This window comes from Phacochoerus africanus, chromosome 16, assembly GCF_016906955.1.
Source record: "Phacochoerus africanus isolate WHEZ1 chromosome 16, ROS_Pafr_v1, whole genome shotgun sequence".
In the NCBI taxonomy this organism is placed as follows: domain Eukaryota; kingdom Metazoa; phylum Chordata; class Mammalia; order Artiodactyla; family Suidae; genus Phacochoerus; species Phacochoerus africanus.
Window position 1 is genome coordinate 6,141,535 of NC_062559.1, and position 18,860 is coordinate 6,160,394.

General features: G+C 58.8%; 2 protein-coding genes across 4 annotated transcripts in view; one reads left to right on the plus strand and one right to left on the minus strand.

Annotated features, from left to right (window-relative positions):
• AGAP3 (ArfGAP with GTPase domain, ankyrin repeat and PH domain 3) overlaps positions 1-12,192 on the minus strand; it is a 57,186-nt gene extending 44,994 nt beyond the window's left edge. For all 3 annotated transcript variants that reach the window (XM_047763805.1, XM_047763804.1, XM_047763808.1), the window contains exon 1: positions 11,608-12,192. In XM_047763805.1, coding sequence (XP_047619761.1) covers positions 11,608-11,938 — 331 coding nt within the window. In that variant the 5' untranslated portion in view covers positions 11,939-12,192. The remainder of the gene's footprint in view (positions 1-11,607) is intronic.
• Positions 12,193-16,125: 3,933 nt separating this feature from the next.
• Positions 16,126-18,606, plus strand: TMUB1 (transmembrane and ubiquitin like domain containing 1). Its single transcript, XM_047763840.1, has 3 exons — positions 16,126-16,237; positions 17,139-17,557; positions 17,807-18,606. Exons 2-3 carry the CDS (start codon positions 17,169-17,171, stop codon positions 18,156-18,158), a joined length of 741 nt encoding a protein of 246 aa, XP_047619796.1. The 5' UTR covers positions 16,126-16,237; positions 17,139-17,168; the 3' UTR covers positions 18,159-18,606.
• Positions 18,607-18,860: the final 254 nt, after the last annotated feature.

Here is an 18,860-nt window from a genome sequence, read left to right on the forward strand (position 1 = left end):
ACTGCCGCCCTCCTCCCAGTCACCCCAGGCGGGGCCCGAGCCAGGGGGCGAGGCGGAGGGAGGCGAGGGCCTGGGAGAGAGAAGCTCGGCCCCCTCCTGCTCTGCCCCAGGGGCTGCAAAGCTCACCTCAGGTGCCGGACAGCCCACTGCCCCCCTGTGCCCTCTGCTGCCCGGGGCAGCAGGACTGCCAGGCTGGGAGGGGGCTCCACCGGGCCCTGGAGGGGACAGAGCAGCGTGATACAGGCCAGGGCTCCCTGAGCGACCTCCAGGCCTGACAGGGCTCCTGAGCCGGTTACAAGGCAGGGAGGGCCCTGGTCATCGGTACCTGCCAGGCTGGCCCTGGGCTGGGGGCCCAAGGCCTGCCCCGCCACTGGCTCAGCGTCAAGAAGGGAAGCAGCAAGCCAGGCAGACACCACCTCGGGACAAACGCCAGCCAGGCAGAGAGCACCCTGGCCCCACAAGAGCCAGACTAGGGAACGCTGGCGGAACACCCAACAGAGCAGGGCGTTGAACGGGAAAGGCGGCCGCGGGGGAAGCAGGACAGAGGCAGGTTTAGATCCCAGTTCTCCACACCGGTGAAGGGCAATAAAGGCTCTGGAAGGGCTGCTGTGTGGCTCAGGACCCACTGCAAGTGGCACAGCCCAAGGGTCACAGCCAGCAGGGGACAGGGGGCCCAGGAAGGGATGGGAGGGTTCCGGATGGCGTGTCCCCCCAGAGGGACAGGCTGGGAGAGAATGGGAGCGTTGCAGGACGACAGCCCCTCTCTCCTCCGGGTTGGCTGGAGGGGCTCAGGACATCCCAGCCCAGATGTCACCAATAGCCTGCCAGCCCAGGCCATCGGAGCTTCCCCGCTGGCTCTCTGGACAAAGGTTAACAAGCAGGGGCTGGAGGAGATCTGGGGTTTATTGCTGCAACAACAGGACGCTCCTTCCTGGGCGGCTCCACCGCAGTCTCATCTCTAAGCGGGGGTGAGGGGAGGGGACAGTCTCCCTAATTCAGGGCTGGTTGTGGGCTGAGGGGCAGAGCCACGAGGAAGCCAGCCCCGGGCTGCTGGCTGAGAGGGGCCTTACTCTGTGCCACATGTTTGCCAAGAGTACGTGTATGTTTATGGCCTTTCCGCATTACTCAGCACAAAGACAAAACACAAACCAAAAAAAAAAAAAAAAGCTTACAAAAACAGCTCCTACCTAAAACGCCAGGATGGGGTGAGGGGAACAGCCTGACATCTGCTGGTGACACATCCTGGCACCACTGCGGTGGGTTGCGGCCGAGGGGCACAGGGCTGGCAGATCACCCAGCCCGCCTCTCCTCTGTGACCTGACAGGAGGCCACCGTGAGGCAAAAGGGCCTGGGGGCCCCACCAGCCCTGCTGCCGAGCAGTGACCTTGAATCTTGGGTCAGTTGCTTCCATCCTTGGCCCACAGGGCAAGGGCTGGGCGGGGCTATTCCCTAAAGGGGTGCAGCTTGCGGTCCAGCACTGGACCCCCCCAACTCAGCTGGGGGGATCCGAGGCAGATGGAAGGGCCTCTCCCTGCCACCTCCTCTCCTCTCACCTAGTTCCTCCGGCTGTGACTGTGACAGTCATGGGAGGGGGCAGACGGGGACACAAGGAGGGCAGAGCAGCAGCCACACGGGATGAACCCGCCAAACCAAGTGACGAGAGCCACACTGGGGCGCGGGGCCAGCCCGGTCACCATCAAGATGCCGACAAGGGAAGCCTGGATGTGACGCCCCCAGACAGTAGCCCCCTCCTCCATCTCCTTGCCAGAGAGCGAGGCCCCGGCTGGCTCCCCACCTTCCACCTCGAGCACAACTGTGCGAATTGGGAGGGTCCCCCCATGCCGAGCCCAAGAACCCTCAGCAAGAACACATCACATGGCCAAGCCCTCTCAACAGGGTACTTCCAGGTTTCAAGAAAATCCACGGTGACAAAAAGCTGCAAAAAATGGAGTATCACTTTTTTTTTTGCCTTTTTAGGGCCGCACCTGCAGCACATGGAGGTTCCCACGCTAGGGGTCGAACTGGAGCTACAGCTGCCAGGCTACACTACAGCCACATCAACTCGGGATCCAAGCCACGTCTGTGACCTACCCCACAGCTCACAGCAACGCCGGATCCCCAACCCACTGAGCGAGGCCAGGGATCAAATCCTGGATACCAGTGGGGTTCTTAACTCACTGAGTCATGAGAGGAACTCCATAAGGTATCTCATTTTAAATTCCTTTTTTTTTTTGTCTTTTGTCTTTTGTCCTTTTAGCGCCGTACCCGTGGCATATCGAGGTTCCCAGGCTAGGGGTCTAATTGGAGCTGTAGCCACTGGCCTACACCACAGCCACGGCGACGCAGGATCCAAGCCATATCTGCGACCTACACCACAGCTTATGGCAACGCCGGATCCCTAACCCACTGAGCGAGGCCAGGGATCGAACCCGCCACTTCATGGTTCCTAGTCGGATTCGTTTCTGCTGTGCCACAACAGGAACTACTTAAATTCTTTATATTAATTACACGTGTAAATAATATATTGGACGTATTGGATTAAATAGAACACGTTATTAAAATTAATTTCACTTTTTTTACTTTCTTCATGTGGCTCCTTGAAAATTTAAACGTACACGTGACTCACATATGTAGTTGGTGCTGAATTAGAGGAAATATTTTCATCGACAAGCAAACAATCAACTGGAAGTGATGGTGCGTGCCTGTGTGACAGCTGTGGTCCAGGATCCGCGCCCATCGGCTGGCTGGAACTTCTGGCAAACCCAGACCTGGCACCCCTGCTGGCAGTGGGGGGTGCCTGCCAGGCTAGACCAACTCACCCCAAACTCTGCTCCTCTGGTTCTCCCACTTGGCTTTGGGAGCATGGCTGGAAGACGTGCGGCTGGAGGAGCAGGTCTAAAAGCTTTGCAAGAGTTAACATACTTTATGCTCCTTCACTTGAGCAACAAGGAAGCCAAGGCACAGACAGCTTCCGGAACTCACCCAGATCACACAGCTCCTGAGAGTTAGGAATTTAAATCAGGGCAGCCTGGCTCCAGAGCGACTGTACCCACTACCCTGAGACAGAGAAGGAATGACACCCAGGCTTCATTTTACGTCTTCCAACGAAAAACCATCTAGAAGGGTCTAGACGCAACAACAAAGACAAGGGGGGTGCTGCAGAAGCACTGAAAGCCGCCGAGTCTCCACAGCACTTCTCACCGAAGGGCCTTCACTTACTTAGGGCCTGTGTAACACAAACGTCCGCCGGGCAGGGAAGGGCATCGGCCCTCCCTGGAAGGGACCACACACAGAGGAGGGGCTGAGAGCTCCCACGGGAGCAGAGCAGGAGCCTCGAATGGGGTCCAGACCTCCTGGCCGCCTGCCCGCCCCCCCCCCACCACAGACACACGGAGGGGCTGTGACTAGGCGCGAATCCCACTCTATGAGCCAGGCTCCAGGTTTGCAAGCCATCAAAACATCAAATTAAAAGGCAAAAGAGAAAGTGCTCTAGGCGGAGGCATCAACAGAGGCAAAGAGGAGCCTTGACAGACAAGAAAGAGAAAGAAAATACACACTATAAACAGGCACAAAAACAGCAAAGGCACATCCCTCTGGAACCATGTGGTGTGGGCTCACTTATCTCAGTGCCGAGAGGACGCTTGGCCAGCTGGGCCCGGGGCCCCAGGAAGGCCTACCCAAGAGACTAAGACCTCCAACAAACGGCTGTGTGCGCCTGATCGACCCCAAGACATTAAAACTGTTGGGAGTTCCTTTGTGGCGAAGTGGGTTAAGGACCTGGCGTTGTCACTGCAGCAGCTCAGGTCGCTGCTGTGGCTTGAGTTGGGTCTCTGGCCTGGGAACTTCCACATGTCACCGCAGCGCACCCAAAAAAAACCCCAAAGACTGTCTTACCCAGAATAAGAAAAAGAATAACAAACCAAGGGAAAGATGAATAAAGGATATGGACAGAATTAAACCAAATATAAACGACACACAAAATTTGGTTTAATGCTGACTCTTCACTAGCAATCAAATACACACAAAATAAAACCACCACAAAAGTCATTTCATCATTTCTCTTTCTCTATCAGGACAGAAACGGCCTTCCTGCAGAGAAGTGTATGTAGCAAAAGTCCCCAAAAAGTCCTACTTGCCAACAGCCCTACCATGTTCTTTTTCTTGGGCATCTGTCCAAAGGAAATAGACAAGTGTGCAAAGATCTATGTCCCAGGATACTGGGATCGCATGCCCAGCCCTGCGCGGGGCACCACACAGCCTCTCCAGATCACGACGGCACGCCCCGGGGCCCTCGCTCTGTGCCGGGCCCCACCCTCGGCACCTGTCGCGCCCGGCTCCCTCGAGTTCTTATTAACCCCCGTCTCACCCGAGGAAACGGAGGCCCAGGACCTCTTCAATGAGCAGCCCTTGGAAGCCTCCTGGGCAGCGCGTGTCCCAGGCTGTGAGCAAGAAGTCGGTGCTCAGAACCTCACACTGAACAAAGCCCACGCTGCCTGGACCAGGGACCCAAGGCCAGAGAGCCAAGACCAAGACGGCCCAGATACTCGGGTGCGGGATCGGGGCGGGCTGTGCAGATGCGACCACAACTCAGTCCTGGGGGACAGTCCTCTGGGGAGGAAGGGAAGGTGTGACCCTGTGACCTGGCGAGTTCTCACTGCCAGTCAGCAGCAAAACAGGCACAAGAACCCAGCTATCCTGACTGCCTGGCAGGGAGCTGCCAGATGGGGGGATGCAGACAGTTGGGGGTGCAGCCAGGGCGGGGGGGGGGGGGCATGAACACAGAGGCTGTTCATGACTCAGAGTCTCCGATACCCTTTCCCTAGCGGAGTATTTTCCATAGAACTCTCACTTTTGCTGGAAAACGTCAGTAACATTATCGATCACGGAGTCGTAGGTGGTAGGTATGCGTGGGACAGAAGCAGACCGGAAGGATGCACATCAGACAGACAGACAGACAGACAGACAAGAGCAGGAATGGGGCAGGGAGGGGAACACAGGCTGCTTCTCCTTCCTTCCACATCTGAATGTGCAATAACAAGTATGCATTAGTTTGTCATCTATTTAGGAGTTCCCTCGTGGCTCAGTGGGTTAAGGAGCCAGCATTGTCACTGCTGTGGGTCTGGTTACAGCTGTGGCTCAGGTTTGATCCCTGGCCTGGGAACTTCCACATGCTGTAGGCATGGCCAAAAAAGAAATAACTTAAAAAATAAACACATATTTAATTTAAATGTGCTAAATGTTCAAATATTTTGGAGTGTTTCTTTCTTTCTTTTCTTTTTTTTTTTAATTTCCTTTTAAGCCCGCACCCACAGCATGTGGAAGTTCCCAGCCTAGGGGTCCAATCAGAGCCTCAGCTGCCAGCCTACACCACAGCCACAGCAATACCAGATCCTTAACCCACTGAGCAAGGCCAGGGAACAAACCTGTATCCTCATGGACACTAGTCAGATTCTTAACCCACGGAGCCACAGTGGGAATTTCTTAGAGTGTTTCTTGATCAAATATCTCTCTTCTACACACAAGGTCCGCGCTGCTCACAGGAGGGAGAGACCCCTCCAGGAGCTGCCGCTCAGCTGGGGATTTAAGACCTGCAGAAGAAAACTGGCAGGAAGAGCTCTGGGTCAAGGTCAAAAGCCTGCCTTGGGGACACCCAAGAGGGTTGACTGGGCACCCAGCCTGGCCCAGCAAGGCTCAGGCCATCCCGTCTGTGCGAGGGGAAAAGCGCCAGGCTTGAAGCTGGCAAAGTGAGTCAGGCCCCTGGCTCTGCAGCTCCTTGTGGGGCCTTCGGGAAGTGACTCCATCGAAGTCCTGGGCTATTTCATTTGCAAAACGGAGATGCTTCTTGCACACCCGGGAAGACCGCACAGGATTACAGGGGCCTCAAGATGATCTCTGGCAGGCAGGCAGGCAGGCAGGCAAGGAATGTGACCCGGGAGAAGACTGCACAGCCCAGCCGTGTCCCAGGTCCCCTCCCCTTCTCGCTTCTGTAACCCTAGTGCTCAGCTCCAGGCTCCAAAATCAGCTGCCCCTCACCCTTGGCCCATGGAGTGGCCAGCTAGGTGTCAGGAGAAACGTGACCCAGTTCAACTCACCTGGAGTTACAGGCATGTTAAAAAAAAAAAAGCCGGGGGTGGGGGGCGGGCAGTTCCCATCGTGGCGCAGCGGAAATGGATCTGACTACATCCATGAGGACGCAGGTTCCATCCTTGGACGCACTCAGTGGGTTAAAGGATCCGGCATTGCCACGAGCTGTGGTGTAGGCCAAAGACGCGGCTCGGATCCTGTGTGGCTGTGGTGTAGGCCGGCGGCTGCAGCTCCGATTTGACCCCTAGCCTGGGAACCTCCACATGCTGTAGGTGCGGCCCTAAAAAGACAGGAAAAAAAAAAATGATTTCAGGGAGTTCCTGTTGTGACTCAGCAGTAATGAACCCAACTAGTATCCTTGAGGATGCTGATTCGATCCCTGGCCTAGCTCAGGGCATTAAGGATCCGGCACTGCTGTGAGCTGTGGTGTAAGTCACAGATGCGGCTCAGATCCTGTGTAACTGCCTGTAGGCCGGCAGCTGCAGCTCCCATTCGATCCCTAGCCTGGGAATTTCCATATGCTGCAGGTGCAGTCCTAAAAAGACCAAAAAAAAAAAAAAAAAGAGAGAGAGAGAGAGAGAGAGAGAAAGCGAGAGCAAGAATGGGGCAAGCCAAAGGGGCCTGGCCGGGTGTTCGGGCTTTGCTGTGCAGGGACACAGGCGTTCTCAGGGCCCCAGGTCTGCATCCCCCAGCCTCAGCTCCCCCAGGCTAGGGCCCCCATCCTCCGTCCACTCCAGAGGTTCTGAGGCCAGAGGCTCACCAACAGCTGCTAAAGAGGGCTTCACAGTCAAGTGCACAGCCGCGAGGACACGAAGAGCTCACTAATCCACATCTCCTCCCTCCGGGTCTCCCGGTAGCCCTGCTTCCTCTGATCCTGTCTGCAGGGCACCATCTCAAATGCCACCTGCCTTACGGCCCCTGCTCCGACCCTTCCATGACAGCCCACCTCTCCCAGGCCTAAGTGTCACCTCAAAGGGTGCCCTGGAGTGCGGCAGGGCGTAAATACATGAATATGGAATAAAGCATTCCAAACGCCCAGACCAGGGGCCTCCTGCCTGTGCCCCATGGACTCAAGGCTCCAGCCATACAGACCAGCCAGCTGCTCCTTGAAGCCTGCAGTGTGCATCCACTGTCCCTGCCATCTTTGCAAACCTGTTTCCTCTGCACCGAGCATCTCCCAGCCCCCACGCCTGGCACACACAATCAGTTAAAGAAATAAATGGCAAAGGAAACTGCTGGCACGTGCCAGCCACGGGGTACTTAGGGGTAAGGATTGTCTTATCTGTACAGTATCTTCCAGCTGGCAGAGCGCTGGAGTGAACGACGGCTCAGTGGTTGGTGGTGGTGGTGGGGGTGACCAACTCACTGCCCCCCGAGTTCCTGCAGGCTTGGGGTCTTGATGAGTCTCCCCCAGTCTCTAATCTTTGCCTTGCTTTTCTTAAAATCTGGGCTTCATTCCTGCCACTCCCACCCCCCCCACCTCTGCACCTCGTACAGGCTGATCCATTCACCCTCAGGGTCCAGAGTTCTGGCTCGGGCCCTTCCCTCCCCACCTGCGTTCCACTGGGCTAGATGCAACTGGGCCACATAGTAGGCGCTAAATAAATCTATCTGGAGCAAATACAGCTTTCCCTGGCCCCTGGCACCCACAAGGATCTCCTCTTCTTCGGAATTCCTAGAGCTCTTTTGTTTCAAGTCCTAAGTGACCAGCCCCAACCAGGCACCCATTCCCTAGACCAGCTAATCACCAAAATGGCCTGGGGATGTCGCAAATGCAGATTCCTGGGCCCCCACCCCAACCCACCAAATTAGATGCCTCAGAGGGAGCTTGAGGCATGCGTAGTGGAGCAAGTTGCACAGTGGGTGTTATCAGCCGGCTGGGGAACCGCCCCCCTCCCCGCCCCCAAGGAGCAGGAAGAGAGCAAATGAGCCGAGGAGAGAGCGTCTCTGTCTCCAAAATGGGCACAATTCTCTCTGCATCACGGGGCCGCCACTAGGATCTCATCAAAGGACGCAGAGGAAGCAGGAGACAGATGCTAAAGCCCCAGGCAGGCCGAGCCTGCAAGGAAGGATGTGGCTGCTGAGGCCGCCCCTCCAGCCAACCCCCACAGTTCCAGACCCCTTTTCTGTCTAGGCTGGCTCTGAACCTGAATCCTTCTAGAATTCACCACTCCCGGGGCACACGGAGGCAGGCAGACATTGCCCCATGAATGAGGGAGAGTCTGAAGGGTTAGGCCAGCCGAGCGCTGGACCATCCAAGAAACTTCACTGCTTAACTCCCTTGGGGGGACACCAACGGCCACAGGAACAAGTCACGTAGTTGACAAAGCCAGGTTCCTGCCACAGCAGTAGTCACCCTTGACCACGGTCCGCTTCCAGGACCTCCCTGTGGGCCTCCCCTCGGCAGACCCCTCCCCAGGGCTCGCGTGGACTCAGGGGCCAGCTGGCCTTTCCAGGCCACCTGCTGGGCCCCCAAGGGCTGCTCTTCCCAACAGTGCATCTCGGCTCCCGTTTGGTCTGGCATCCTTGTGTTCTGCATGCCCAGGCTGTCCCCTTCCTGGACCGAGGCCCAGATCCTCCGCAGCCCTCTTTCTAGGACACGGCCAGGCCACCTGAGCAAGTCCTGGGAGCTCCCCTCCCTGCCGGCCGGCTCCTGGCTGGGGCCCCACGTGGGGTCCCCGCCTGTAACGGCTTGGGTCCCTCGCTCCCCTGAGCCCTGCGTCCATCCCCAGCAGGGAGGTCAGATGGGCTGGAAGGCTCCACTCGAGGTGAGCGATGCGTCCCCCTGTCCCAGCTCCTGCCTCTACTTCTTCCGTTTCTTAAGACCAGAGAGGAGACAGGTTTTCGCCTTCCTCGGCCTTTGGTGGGAAAAGGAACTTTTCAAGATGGTCTGCCTGCCTTCAAATCCCGTCCTGAAACACAGGAAAGCTGAAAGTTCCTCTGCTTCCTCCCACCCCGGCCACCGGATCAGGGGGGCTGAGAGAAGCAGAAAGGGGACAGGAGGGGAAGGTGCCAGGGCACTTCCTCAGTCCCAAACGCATCCTGACCGCATCTCCCGGGTCACCTTCAGAACTGGGACAAACACGGCCTTCACTGAAGCATCACCGAGGGAGGCTTAATACACCCCAGGAAGATGTCACCCCTTCCCACCGAGACGTTCATCCACTAGTAAACACGGGATCAGCCTCCCAGGCGGTGAATGTGTTTATGTAACAGCCTGGACCCAGGTCTGCTGAGCCCTGGCACGGGGGCTCCGTCAGGCTCAGAACGAACAGGGAAACGCCCGCCCAAGAGCCTGCTTTCCTCCTTCTACGGAGAAAGAAGACAGGGACGCTGCTTTGCAGGACAGCAGCAATATGGTTTGGCAGATGGAGAGAGGAAGGATATAGGGCAGAAATTGGAGAAGGAGTTTTCTGGGCTTTTTTGCTTTTTTTCGATGCCTGCCTACAGCAGAAAAGCTGGGGCGACAGAAGTGGGAAAGCAGGGGTGCAGTGGGTAATAAAGATGGGTTCCAGGGAAGAGCCTGGGCGGGGGAAAGGGGGAAGAGGAGGAAGAAAGAGGTGGGAGGCCTTGCCAAGAAAGAGCAGGGAAGCAGGGACCACGAGAGCTGGGAACGGATGTGTGAGGAGCAGCTGGGCCTGGTGACAATGAGACATCGGGTCCCAGGATCTGTGATGGTGCCACCAAGCTTCCAGGCTAAACAGACGGTACATGGGGTACTTCCAAACCGCAGTGGGGAAGTTGGTCACGGGGGAGGGCTCCAAGAATTCAGCTTGGAAATTCAGCTTGTCATGTTGAATTCAAGACGGGGGCGGGGCGGTGAAAAACCCGCTTACATCCCAGAAGATGCCCAGCCAGGCTGTGTGTGTGTGTGTGTGTGTGTTAAGGGAGCTGGAGTTAGATGTGGAATCCTGCGGAATCCTGCCTCCCCCTGCTCCAGACACCCTCCTTCACTCCTCCTGCGGCTGTCCCACCAAGGCTCGTTCCCCTCCGAAAAGAGCAGTGGGGGTGGGGGTGGGAATTTCTCTTACTTTCTCTGGAGGAACAGCAGCTCTCCTCTCCCCACCCCTTCAGATCCAGGAGGAAAAATTGGTCATCTTCTCTCTTTGGGGCCCCTGGCTCACACAAACGCCATCTCCTGGTCCCCAGCCACACCGATGATTCAGGCCATTTACTCAGATCCATGCTAATGAGTTTTTTCTGTCACCTAATTAGTTCACAGGGAGCTCAGCCTTGAGAGGCAAGAGGAGCCCGCTGGGGACATGACAGAAGTCAGACTGAAATCTACAAGAGCAGGAAGCCAGCTCTAAATGGGGTCCCTGAACCCCCCCCCCAAAGACCAAAAGCTCCTTCTTGGCCCATGGGGACCTCTGAAAGCAGAAAGGGAGAGTTCGGGTGAAGGAGCCCTCAGCGCTTCACACACAGAGATAAAGACGAGAGTGTGGCCCCAAGTGTGAGGCCCAAGCAGTGGACAAGCCCCTGACCACAACTCCAGTTCTCCAGCCAGAGGCCCTGCACTCTTCCTGCACTTCCACTAAGGCAGAACCCACCACCTGCTGGCGGGCGACCCCTTTTGAACAGAGCCAGAGGAGAAAGCAGATGGCCTGGGACCAGGCCCATCTGCCCAATGGCGCTCAAAGGTCACCATGCCACTGGGGCCTGGCCCCACCACACCAGAGTCCCCGCACATCTGCCAGCAGCGCGCACCCACTTCCTCAGCCCCTCGGCAGCCGAAGCTCAGGGCCCTAGAGAGCATAGAGAAAGGAGCGCTGGGCAGCGCAGTGCCCCGGGGTTCCAGTTTCCAATGCCTGGTGCCCTGGAGGTTGGTCAGCGCCCAGCAGCCCCGAGCCCGCGCCTCCTTGGAGAGCAGCGGTCGGCGCGCGGCGCCACTGGCCGGGCCGGCGCCTCCCACGCGGCCCGGGAGTCCAAGCCCCGAGCCAGGCCTGGCCCGCGCCCTCCTGGCCGCGGCAGCGTCGGGGGTGTGCGTCGGCAGAGGGAGCCGCGGTGAGCGCCACCCTTCGGGGCCCATGGGCGCTGGGCCCGGGAACGCTGCCATCCACTAACGGGAAGCTCGGATCCACCGCTCCGCCGCGGACAGGGCCGGGGCAGCGGCTGAGATGCCTCTCCGGCAGCGGCCCCACCTCCCGGCCCGCCGAGGCCCTCTGCCGCGCCCACCCTCCTCGACCATGCCTGATCAGACCTGGCCCCAAGCCCCTGGAACCTCTGCGGCTCCGAGCGCACCTGTCCCAGGAGCGACACCACCCTCCCGCCCTAGGGCTCTAAGGTCAGAACGTGTCCCCTGGCACGGGACCTGCCCCCAAGCCCCTCAATGTCCCCGGACGAGAAATGGCGAAGCCTGGCCGCTGGCCCTGCAGCGCCGGCGCTCAGCAAACCGCGTGGCCCCGACCTCAGGCGCGCCAGGACCCCCGACGGGGAAAGCATGGCCAGAACGGGCCCTCAAAGCCCAGCCGGCGCCGGAGGGGCCACCGCGCCCCAGCTCCCGCAGCCCCCGGCTCCGCTCACCCTCGATGGAGATGACGTGCTCCCGGATCTGGTTCTGCAGCGCCAGGTCCTCGATGCGCTCGATCAGGTCGTAGATGGCGTAGATATTGGGATGCACGGACTCGAAACGCTGGATCTCGGCCCGGATGGCCGCCGAGTTGGAGAGCGCGAACTGCTGGGGGGGCCCGCCGGCCAGCTGCTGCGAGGGGCCGCCGCCGCCCCCGGCCCCCGGCCCTGCGCCGCCGAACTGCCCGCTACCCCCCGCGCCGCCGCCGCCACCGCCGCCGCCCCCCGGCGCCGCCAGGCTCGGCTGCTGCTGCGGGCTCTGCCCCCCGCCTGCCTGGAAGTTCATGGCTCCGGAGCCGCGGGGCCCGAGGCGGGCCCGGCCGGGGCCGGGGGCGGCGCTGCGGCGGCGGCGGCGGCGGGCGGGCGCGCGGGGCTGGCGGGGCCGGGACTACGGAGCCGGCGGCGCGGGGCTAGTGCATGGGGCCGGGGGCCGGGGGCCGAGGCCGGGAGGCGCCGCCGCGCACGCTGTGGCCGCTGCTGCCGGGCGCTTCCAGGCGCCGCGATCCCGCCGCCTCGGAGCAGCCTCCCGCGGCAACAACAACGGGACCGGGAGCGCGCGGCCCGGGCCCTCCCCCCGCGTCATGCGCACGCACCGCCGCCCCCGCCGGCTCCGGCACACGCAGCCCGAGCCCCCCTCCCCGCCGCCCCCGCCCCTCGCTAGCTCGCTGGCGCTGCAGCCTCCACCCCCGAGCGGCGCGTTCCAGCCCCAGCGGCCGGGCCCCTCCCACCCAGCCCTGGCCCTTCCGCCTCCTCTCCAGCCCCCACCCACACGCGGCGCAGGGGCCACTCGCTTGGAGCGGACAGCTGCCGGGCCCTCCTCTCGGCCCCAGCTGTCGCTTTCGCCGCCCTGCGCTGGCCTGGGTGGGGTGTCCGATCTCTGGGCAGCGCCCGAACAGTGCCCGGCGCCAGAGGGTGCTGATGAAGGCGGCTGATTGGCCGAGGAGGGTCGCCGGCCCAGGCCCAGCTGCGCCTGCTTTACATCTCCCTGCCTTCAGGGCCATACTGGCTCCCCGGGCCCTGGGCCCCGAGGCCAGTCCAAGCCAGCGTTCTCTCTGGCCCTCCCTGGACCCTCTGTTACCGCCGCAGCCAGAGGCTGGAAATCTGGGTTCCCGCTTCTATTTCCGTTTCTTCCTGGGAGTTTCATCTGTGGGGCCCTTGGAAAGGACACGTTCAAACAACAGCGTCCCCAGTCTTACCTTCCGGCCTCTCCTAGTAGATCTCCTCTGTCCGACTGGGGGAGGATTCGAGGAACGCTGCTGGACCCCACTGGAAGGGGTAAAGAAGACGGGAAAGGAATCGGATATTATGCATGGGAGGCCCGTGCACCCCATTCAAGGCCCCCAGCAGAATCCAGATGACCAGCTCAATCTTCCTTGTCCTCCCTCCTTTGTCCAGCCTGTGTTCCTGTCCACTCAGGAGCCAGGGAGCTCCCTTCATTGTCCTCCTTCCTCTGCGTCCCCATTGCCAAAGCTGTAGAGGGCTCTGCTGGCTGCCCCCACTCCCTCCTTTCCTAAAAGCCCTAAGAAGTGGCATGTGCAAGGCACTGGCCCCAGTCGCCTGCTGGGACTACACCCCAATGTCCAGTCGCCTGCTGGGACTACACCCCAATGTCCTCTGGTACAGGTGGCACATATCATCCTTTGTACATACCCAGACCAAGCTGGGTCTTTTCCCAGCATAGTCGCCCACCACTCAGCTACCCACACAACTCGACCCCAGTACCAACCCAGTCACCATTGCTAAGGTGTCTTGTACCTTGCAAAAAAAAACTGGTGGAAGTTCATCCCAGCTCCTGAGAGATATGGTTCTGCCTGCCTGCTTGACCTTGAGAATGTCTTGCACCCTCTCTGGGCATCATCTGCAACATATAGTGGTTGCACAGAACACCTAGCTTGATGACGTTCTGTAAGTCTTTGTTTAATTTTTTATTTAATTTTTTAAATTTGGTCTTTTTCGGGCTGCACCTGCGGCATATGGACGTTCCCAGGCTAGGGGATGAATGGGAACTACAGCAGACAGTCTACACCACAGCCACAGCAACACCAGATCCAAGCCGCGTCTGTGACCTACACCACAGCTCATGGCAATGCCAGATCCTTAACCCCCTGAGCAAGGCCAGGGATCGAACCTCATGGACCCTAGTCGGGTTCATTAATCGCTGAGTCACGACAGGAACGCCTGTGTTCTGTAAGCCTAAAAGCAATATCTAACATATCTTTTAGATGCTTAATTAGAATTGACAGCAAGAAGGTTGCACAGGTATCTTCCAGCAGAGATGCTGAAGGTAAAGAGCCCTCCAAAGTGTTGCCCTGGCCGCCAGCACATACCTGTTTGGCTAATCACCTGTCTCTTCTATTAGCAAAGGAGCCACATGCAGGCATAGGGTCTGATTCACCACTGTATTCCCACCTTCTCATTCCGGCCTGGCATTTAGTATACATTTAATAAATATTTCTAGAATAAATGAATAAGTGGGAGGGAAGGAACGAGAGACAGATAGTTCTGTATGTTATAAATCTAAACTGACAGCCCCAATGCAACATTTGGAGAGCTTGCTCCCACAAGAAGGTATCTGCCTTTGGAACACAGGTTATATTACTTTTAATTAAGTTTGGCTTATAGAGTTCCCTGGTGGTTCAGTGGGTTAAGGATCCAAGTTGTCAGTGCTGTGGCACAGGATGGATTCCTGGCCCTGGGAACTTCTGCATGCCGCAGGTGCAAGCAGGAAAAAAAAGAAAAAAAAAAAGACTGGCCTGTAAAATCTGGGATGTGAGATCTCTGTGGCTATAGGAGCCCAGAGAAAGGAGAGAAAAACCCACGGAAAGGAATGGGCCCAGGCCAGGCTGAGGCTCGACATCCCCTACATAGCAACACTCTAAGATCTGGGTGGAAGGAGTGTTCTAATACTAAGTGAACAAATATCCACCGTGTGACAGCTCCTCTGCATAATTTTCACACTTATTTAATAAAACACTTAATTTTTTCTCGCAATTGCCTTTAAAAAATTTTTTTTGTATTTTTTTATTCTTTTAGGGTCACACCTAAGGCGTATGGAAGTTCCCAGGCTAGGGATCAAATCAGAGCTGCAGCTGCTGGCCTACGCCACAGCCACAGCAATGCCAGATCGGAGCCGAGTCTGTGACCTACACCACAGCTCATGGAACGATGGATGCTTAACCCACTGAGTGAGGCCAGGGATCAAACCTGCATATTGATGGATACTAGCCAGATTCTTTTTTTTTTTTTTTGTCTTTTTGCCCTTTCTAGGGCCGCTCCTGTGGCATATGGAGGTTCCCAGGCTAGGGGTCGATTAGTCAGATTCTTAACCCGCTGAGCTCCAACAGAAACTCCACAATTGCCTTTTGAGGTATGTGTTGGGAACAGAGAAATTTAGGTTCAAAGACATTCAATAAAGCACCCAAGGTCACATAGTTGATAAGCACAGGATAAGGGATCAGCATTTGTGCCAGGTTCCAAAGTCTATGCTTCTTGCACAGTCTTTGGGGGAAAGGGGAGGAGGGGACCTGGTAAATAAGCAGCCCAAGCCACCGTGGCCAGCCTGAAGAAGGATGTTCTCAGCCAGCCTGGTGGGGAAGCCCATGGATACTGGGTGCTGGGCTGAAGAGTCAATTTGGAGGATCCAGGATGACTTCTGGGGCCCACTCTGACTTAAAGTTCTTGTTGTGGCTCAGCGGATTAAAAACCCCACACAGGAGTTCCCGTCGTGGCGCAGTGGTTAACAAATCCGACTAGGAACCATGAGGTTGCGGGTTCGGTCCCTGCCCTTGCTCAGTGGGTTAACGATCTGGCGTTGCCATGAGCTGTGGTGTAGGTTGCAGACGCGGCTCGGATCCCGCGTTGCTGTGGCTCTGGCGTAGGCTGGCGGCCACAGCTCCGATTAGACCCCTAGCCTGGGAACCTCCATATGCCGCAGGAGCGGCCCAAGAAATAGCAAAAAGACCAAAAAAAAAAAAAACCCGACACAGTGTGAGGATGTGGCATGGATCCCTGGCCTCACTCAGAGGGTTAAGGATCCAGCGTTGTGAGCTGTGGTGTAGGTCGCAGATGCAGCTCGTATCTGGTGTTGCTAAGGCTGTGGTGCAGCCCTGCAGGTGCAGCTCCTATTCGACCCCTAGCCTGGGAACATCCATGTGCCGCAGGTGCGGCTGTAAAAAGAAAGAAGAGTAGGCCAAGGTAGGATCCACTCGAGCTTCCCCGATGCTGCTTCTGGAAACAGTGGTGCTCTAACAAGCTCCAGCTAACGCTGGTTTCTGGAGTAACAGATGCCCCAACTGCCCCGGGCAGGGGGCTGTCCCTGCTGTCGCCCAAACCTCTACGGGAGAGCACACCCCCCAAACCCAACCCCGCCGTCCCCTCAGCAATTTGCGGGCACCGGGACGAGACAGCCGAGTCCCGCCCGTGGATCCGCAGCGCGGAAGGCGGGGACTGCGCACCGCGCTGGACTACAAGTCCCACAATACTTCGCACGGCGGGGAAGCGGAGGGTGCCTCCAGGTGTCTGCGACCTCGCCACCTCCCGCCCGGAAGTGCCCGAGGGTCCGCTATGGAGCTGGCGGAGCCGGGCGGTGAGTCCTGCGTTTCGACCGCGCCCACCCCGCCGCCCCCGCCTGCTGGCCCCAGCTCGCCCCGCCCCGGGATCGGTCTGGCACTCCCGCCGCTGGGGTTGGGGGGCGGGCGGGAAGATGGGAGGGGTGATGGAGGATGGGGGTGGGGAGGCTAAAGTCTCGGATTCCGGCGGTATCTGGGGTCCTGCTGCGGGCTAGGTTTGAAGAGGCGTCTAAGAGGAGGCGCGGAACTGGGCCGACTCGGGGTGGAGTTTGAGTGGACCGAGGGGGGCCGAGTTGCGGTGGGGAGCAGCGACCCTCCGAGATTCCAGTTTGCCAAAGGGCTCGTTTCGACGTGGGGAAGCTTTAGGAAACTGTATCGTGTCACGGGTGGGAGGTTTGGGTAAATAGTAAAGGGGTGGGGTGTGCTCTGTGTGTGTGTGTGTGTTCGTGGAGGAAAGCTTTTTGTGTGTGTCTGTGTGTGTCTGGAGACCTTTTTCTTCCCCCTTGGAGAAACTTTAGTGATGGAGGAATAGATAAACTTTGGGATGAATTAGATGGAAAGAATAGGTAAGCTTTGGGGTGAAGTTTGATGGGGGTTGAATTTAGGGGAGAGGTTGCTTAGAAGGTCAAGGCCTGACCTCAGAGTAGGATGTGGGTGAATTGGAGAGCTGGTTAAAGACCTAGAACTTAGGTTACAAAAAAATAGGACTTGGGGTTTGGTGATGGGAAGGGGCATGTGACCCAAGTCTGGGGCAAGCAAGAGGGAGAGCAGTCTGTGTCCCAGGGTGGGGCGTGGCTAAGTGGGCAAAGGAATTGGGACTGTGGGAGAGTTGTAGTGGGGTGGGGTCGGACGCCCCTGAAGTTCAGAGGGCTCTTGGAGGCTGAGCCAGCCCCTCATGGGTTCTTTGTGCCTCTCCAGCTCGGTAGCCCAGCGGGCAAGGCAGGTGCCATGGCCCTGATTGAAGGGGTGGGTGATGAGGTGACCATCCTTTTCGCGGTGCTTGCCTGCCTTCTGGTGCTGGCTCTCGCCTGGGTCTCAACACACACTGCCGAGGGCGTGGATCCACTGTCCCAGCCATCAGGGACCCCACCATCAACACAGCCCAGCGAAGCCATGGCGGTCACTGACAGCATCAGAGGGGAGGCCCCAGGAGCTGAGACCCCGAGCCTGAGACACAGAGGTCAGGCTGCACAGCCGGAGACTGGCATGGGGCTCCCGGCCACACCGCCACCCCAGGACTCCCCCCAAGAGCCCCTCGTGCTACGGCTGAAATTCCTCAATGATTCAGAGCAGGTGGCCAGGGCCTGGCCCCACGACACCATTGGCTCCCTGAAAAGGTAAGCTGGGAAGAGGACGGGGTTGAAGTGGTAATGAGTCGGGTGGGAATGGTCACAGCGTGGAAGGGCCACCAGCGATGCTGATGGGAACTGAGGTCCCCAAGCCGCACACACGGTATTGTTCCTCCGAAGCAGGAGAGGCCCCGCGGAGGGAGCCCTGGGTGGAGGAGAGAAGTGAGAGAGCTGTTCTGGGTGAGGGGCCAGGATTGCCTGAGACCTGCTCTATTACCCAGGTCCCTCTCTCCTCAGGACCCAGTTTCCCGGACGGGAGCAGCACGTGCGACTCATCTACCAAGGACAGCTGCTAGGAGACGACACCCAGACCCTGGGCAGCCTTCACCTCCCTCCCAACTGCGTTCTCCACTGCCACGTGTCCACCCGGGTGGGTCCCCCACACCCACCCTGCCCACCGGGGTCAGAGCCAGGCCCCTCAGGGCTGGAGGTAGGCAGCCTCCTGCTGCCCCTGCTCCTGCTGCTGCTGCTGCTGCTCTGGTACTGCCAGATCCAGTACCGGCCCTTCTTTCCCCTGACAGCCACCCTGGGTCTGGCCGGCTTCACCCTACTCCTCAGTCTCCTGGCCTTTGCCATGTACCGCCCGTAGTGCCTCCACGGGCTCTTGGCAGTGTCGCTGGCCCCTCCGGACCTTGCTCCCCACGACACGGTGGGAGCTGCTGTCTGCCCCGGCCGGCCTCTCCCACTTGCCTCTTCCCACTACCCTGGAGCCCAGCCCTGCGCCGCAGAGCGCTCCGGGGGCCGGCGGAGGCCCCTCCCTGTGACCTTCATGGCTCTGGGCCACCTTCTGGGGCTGCTGGCCCTCAGCCCCCACGGACAGTCAGCTCCTCCGGGTCAGACAGCTGCTGTCGCTGCCTCGGCCCTGGGCAGAGCCCGGCCACGCCCCTAGGCCCTTCTTAGTGTTCTGCCTGAAAACCCAGCCACCTCTAGTCCCTGAGAGCATCTTGAGCTGATTTAGGGACCCAAGGACGGGAGCGTGGGTGGGAAGGAGGGGGTTCTCTGGAACATGTGCAGATTAAATAACTGTGAAGTTTTCACTCTTGGTGTGTGCCTGCCTGTGTGGGGCCGTGGGGCAGGGAGCTCTTGCCCACTGGGAGAAAGACGGTAGAACGCGGGATCCGCAGCCGGACGGTCCTAGGTTCCGTGCTGGGCGCTCCCACTTACCAGGCACTTCGCCCTGCCCAACCTGCCCAGGCTGGCTGCCGACTTCCCCTCTGCTTTTCGCCGCATCCTCGGCTCCTCGCCCTTTGGCTCCGCCCCGCTCCTAGTCCCGCCCCCGCCCCGGAGCCGC

Excerpts from the sequence above, each read along its gene's own strand:
- TMUB1 (XM_047763840.1), top strand. The coding sequence starts at position 17,169 with ATGGCCCTGATTGAAGGGGTGGGTGATGAGGTGACCATCCTTTTCGCG. Across the intron at positions 17,558-17,806 it reads ACCATTGGCTCCCTGAAAAG|GACCCAGTTTCCCGGACGGG; the intron begins GTAAGCTGGGAA and ends CTCTCTCCTCAG.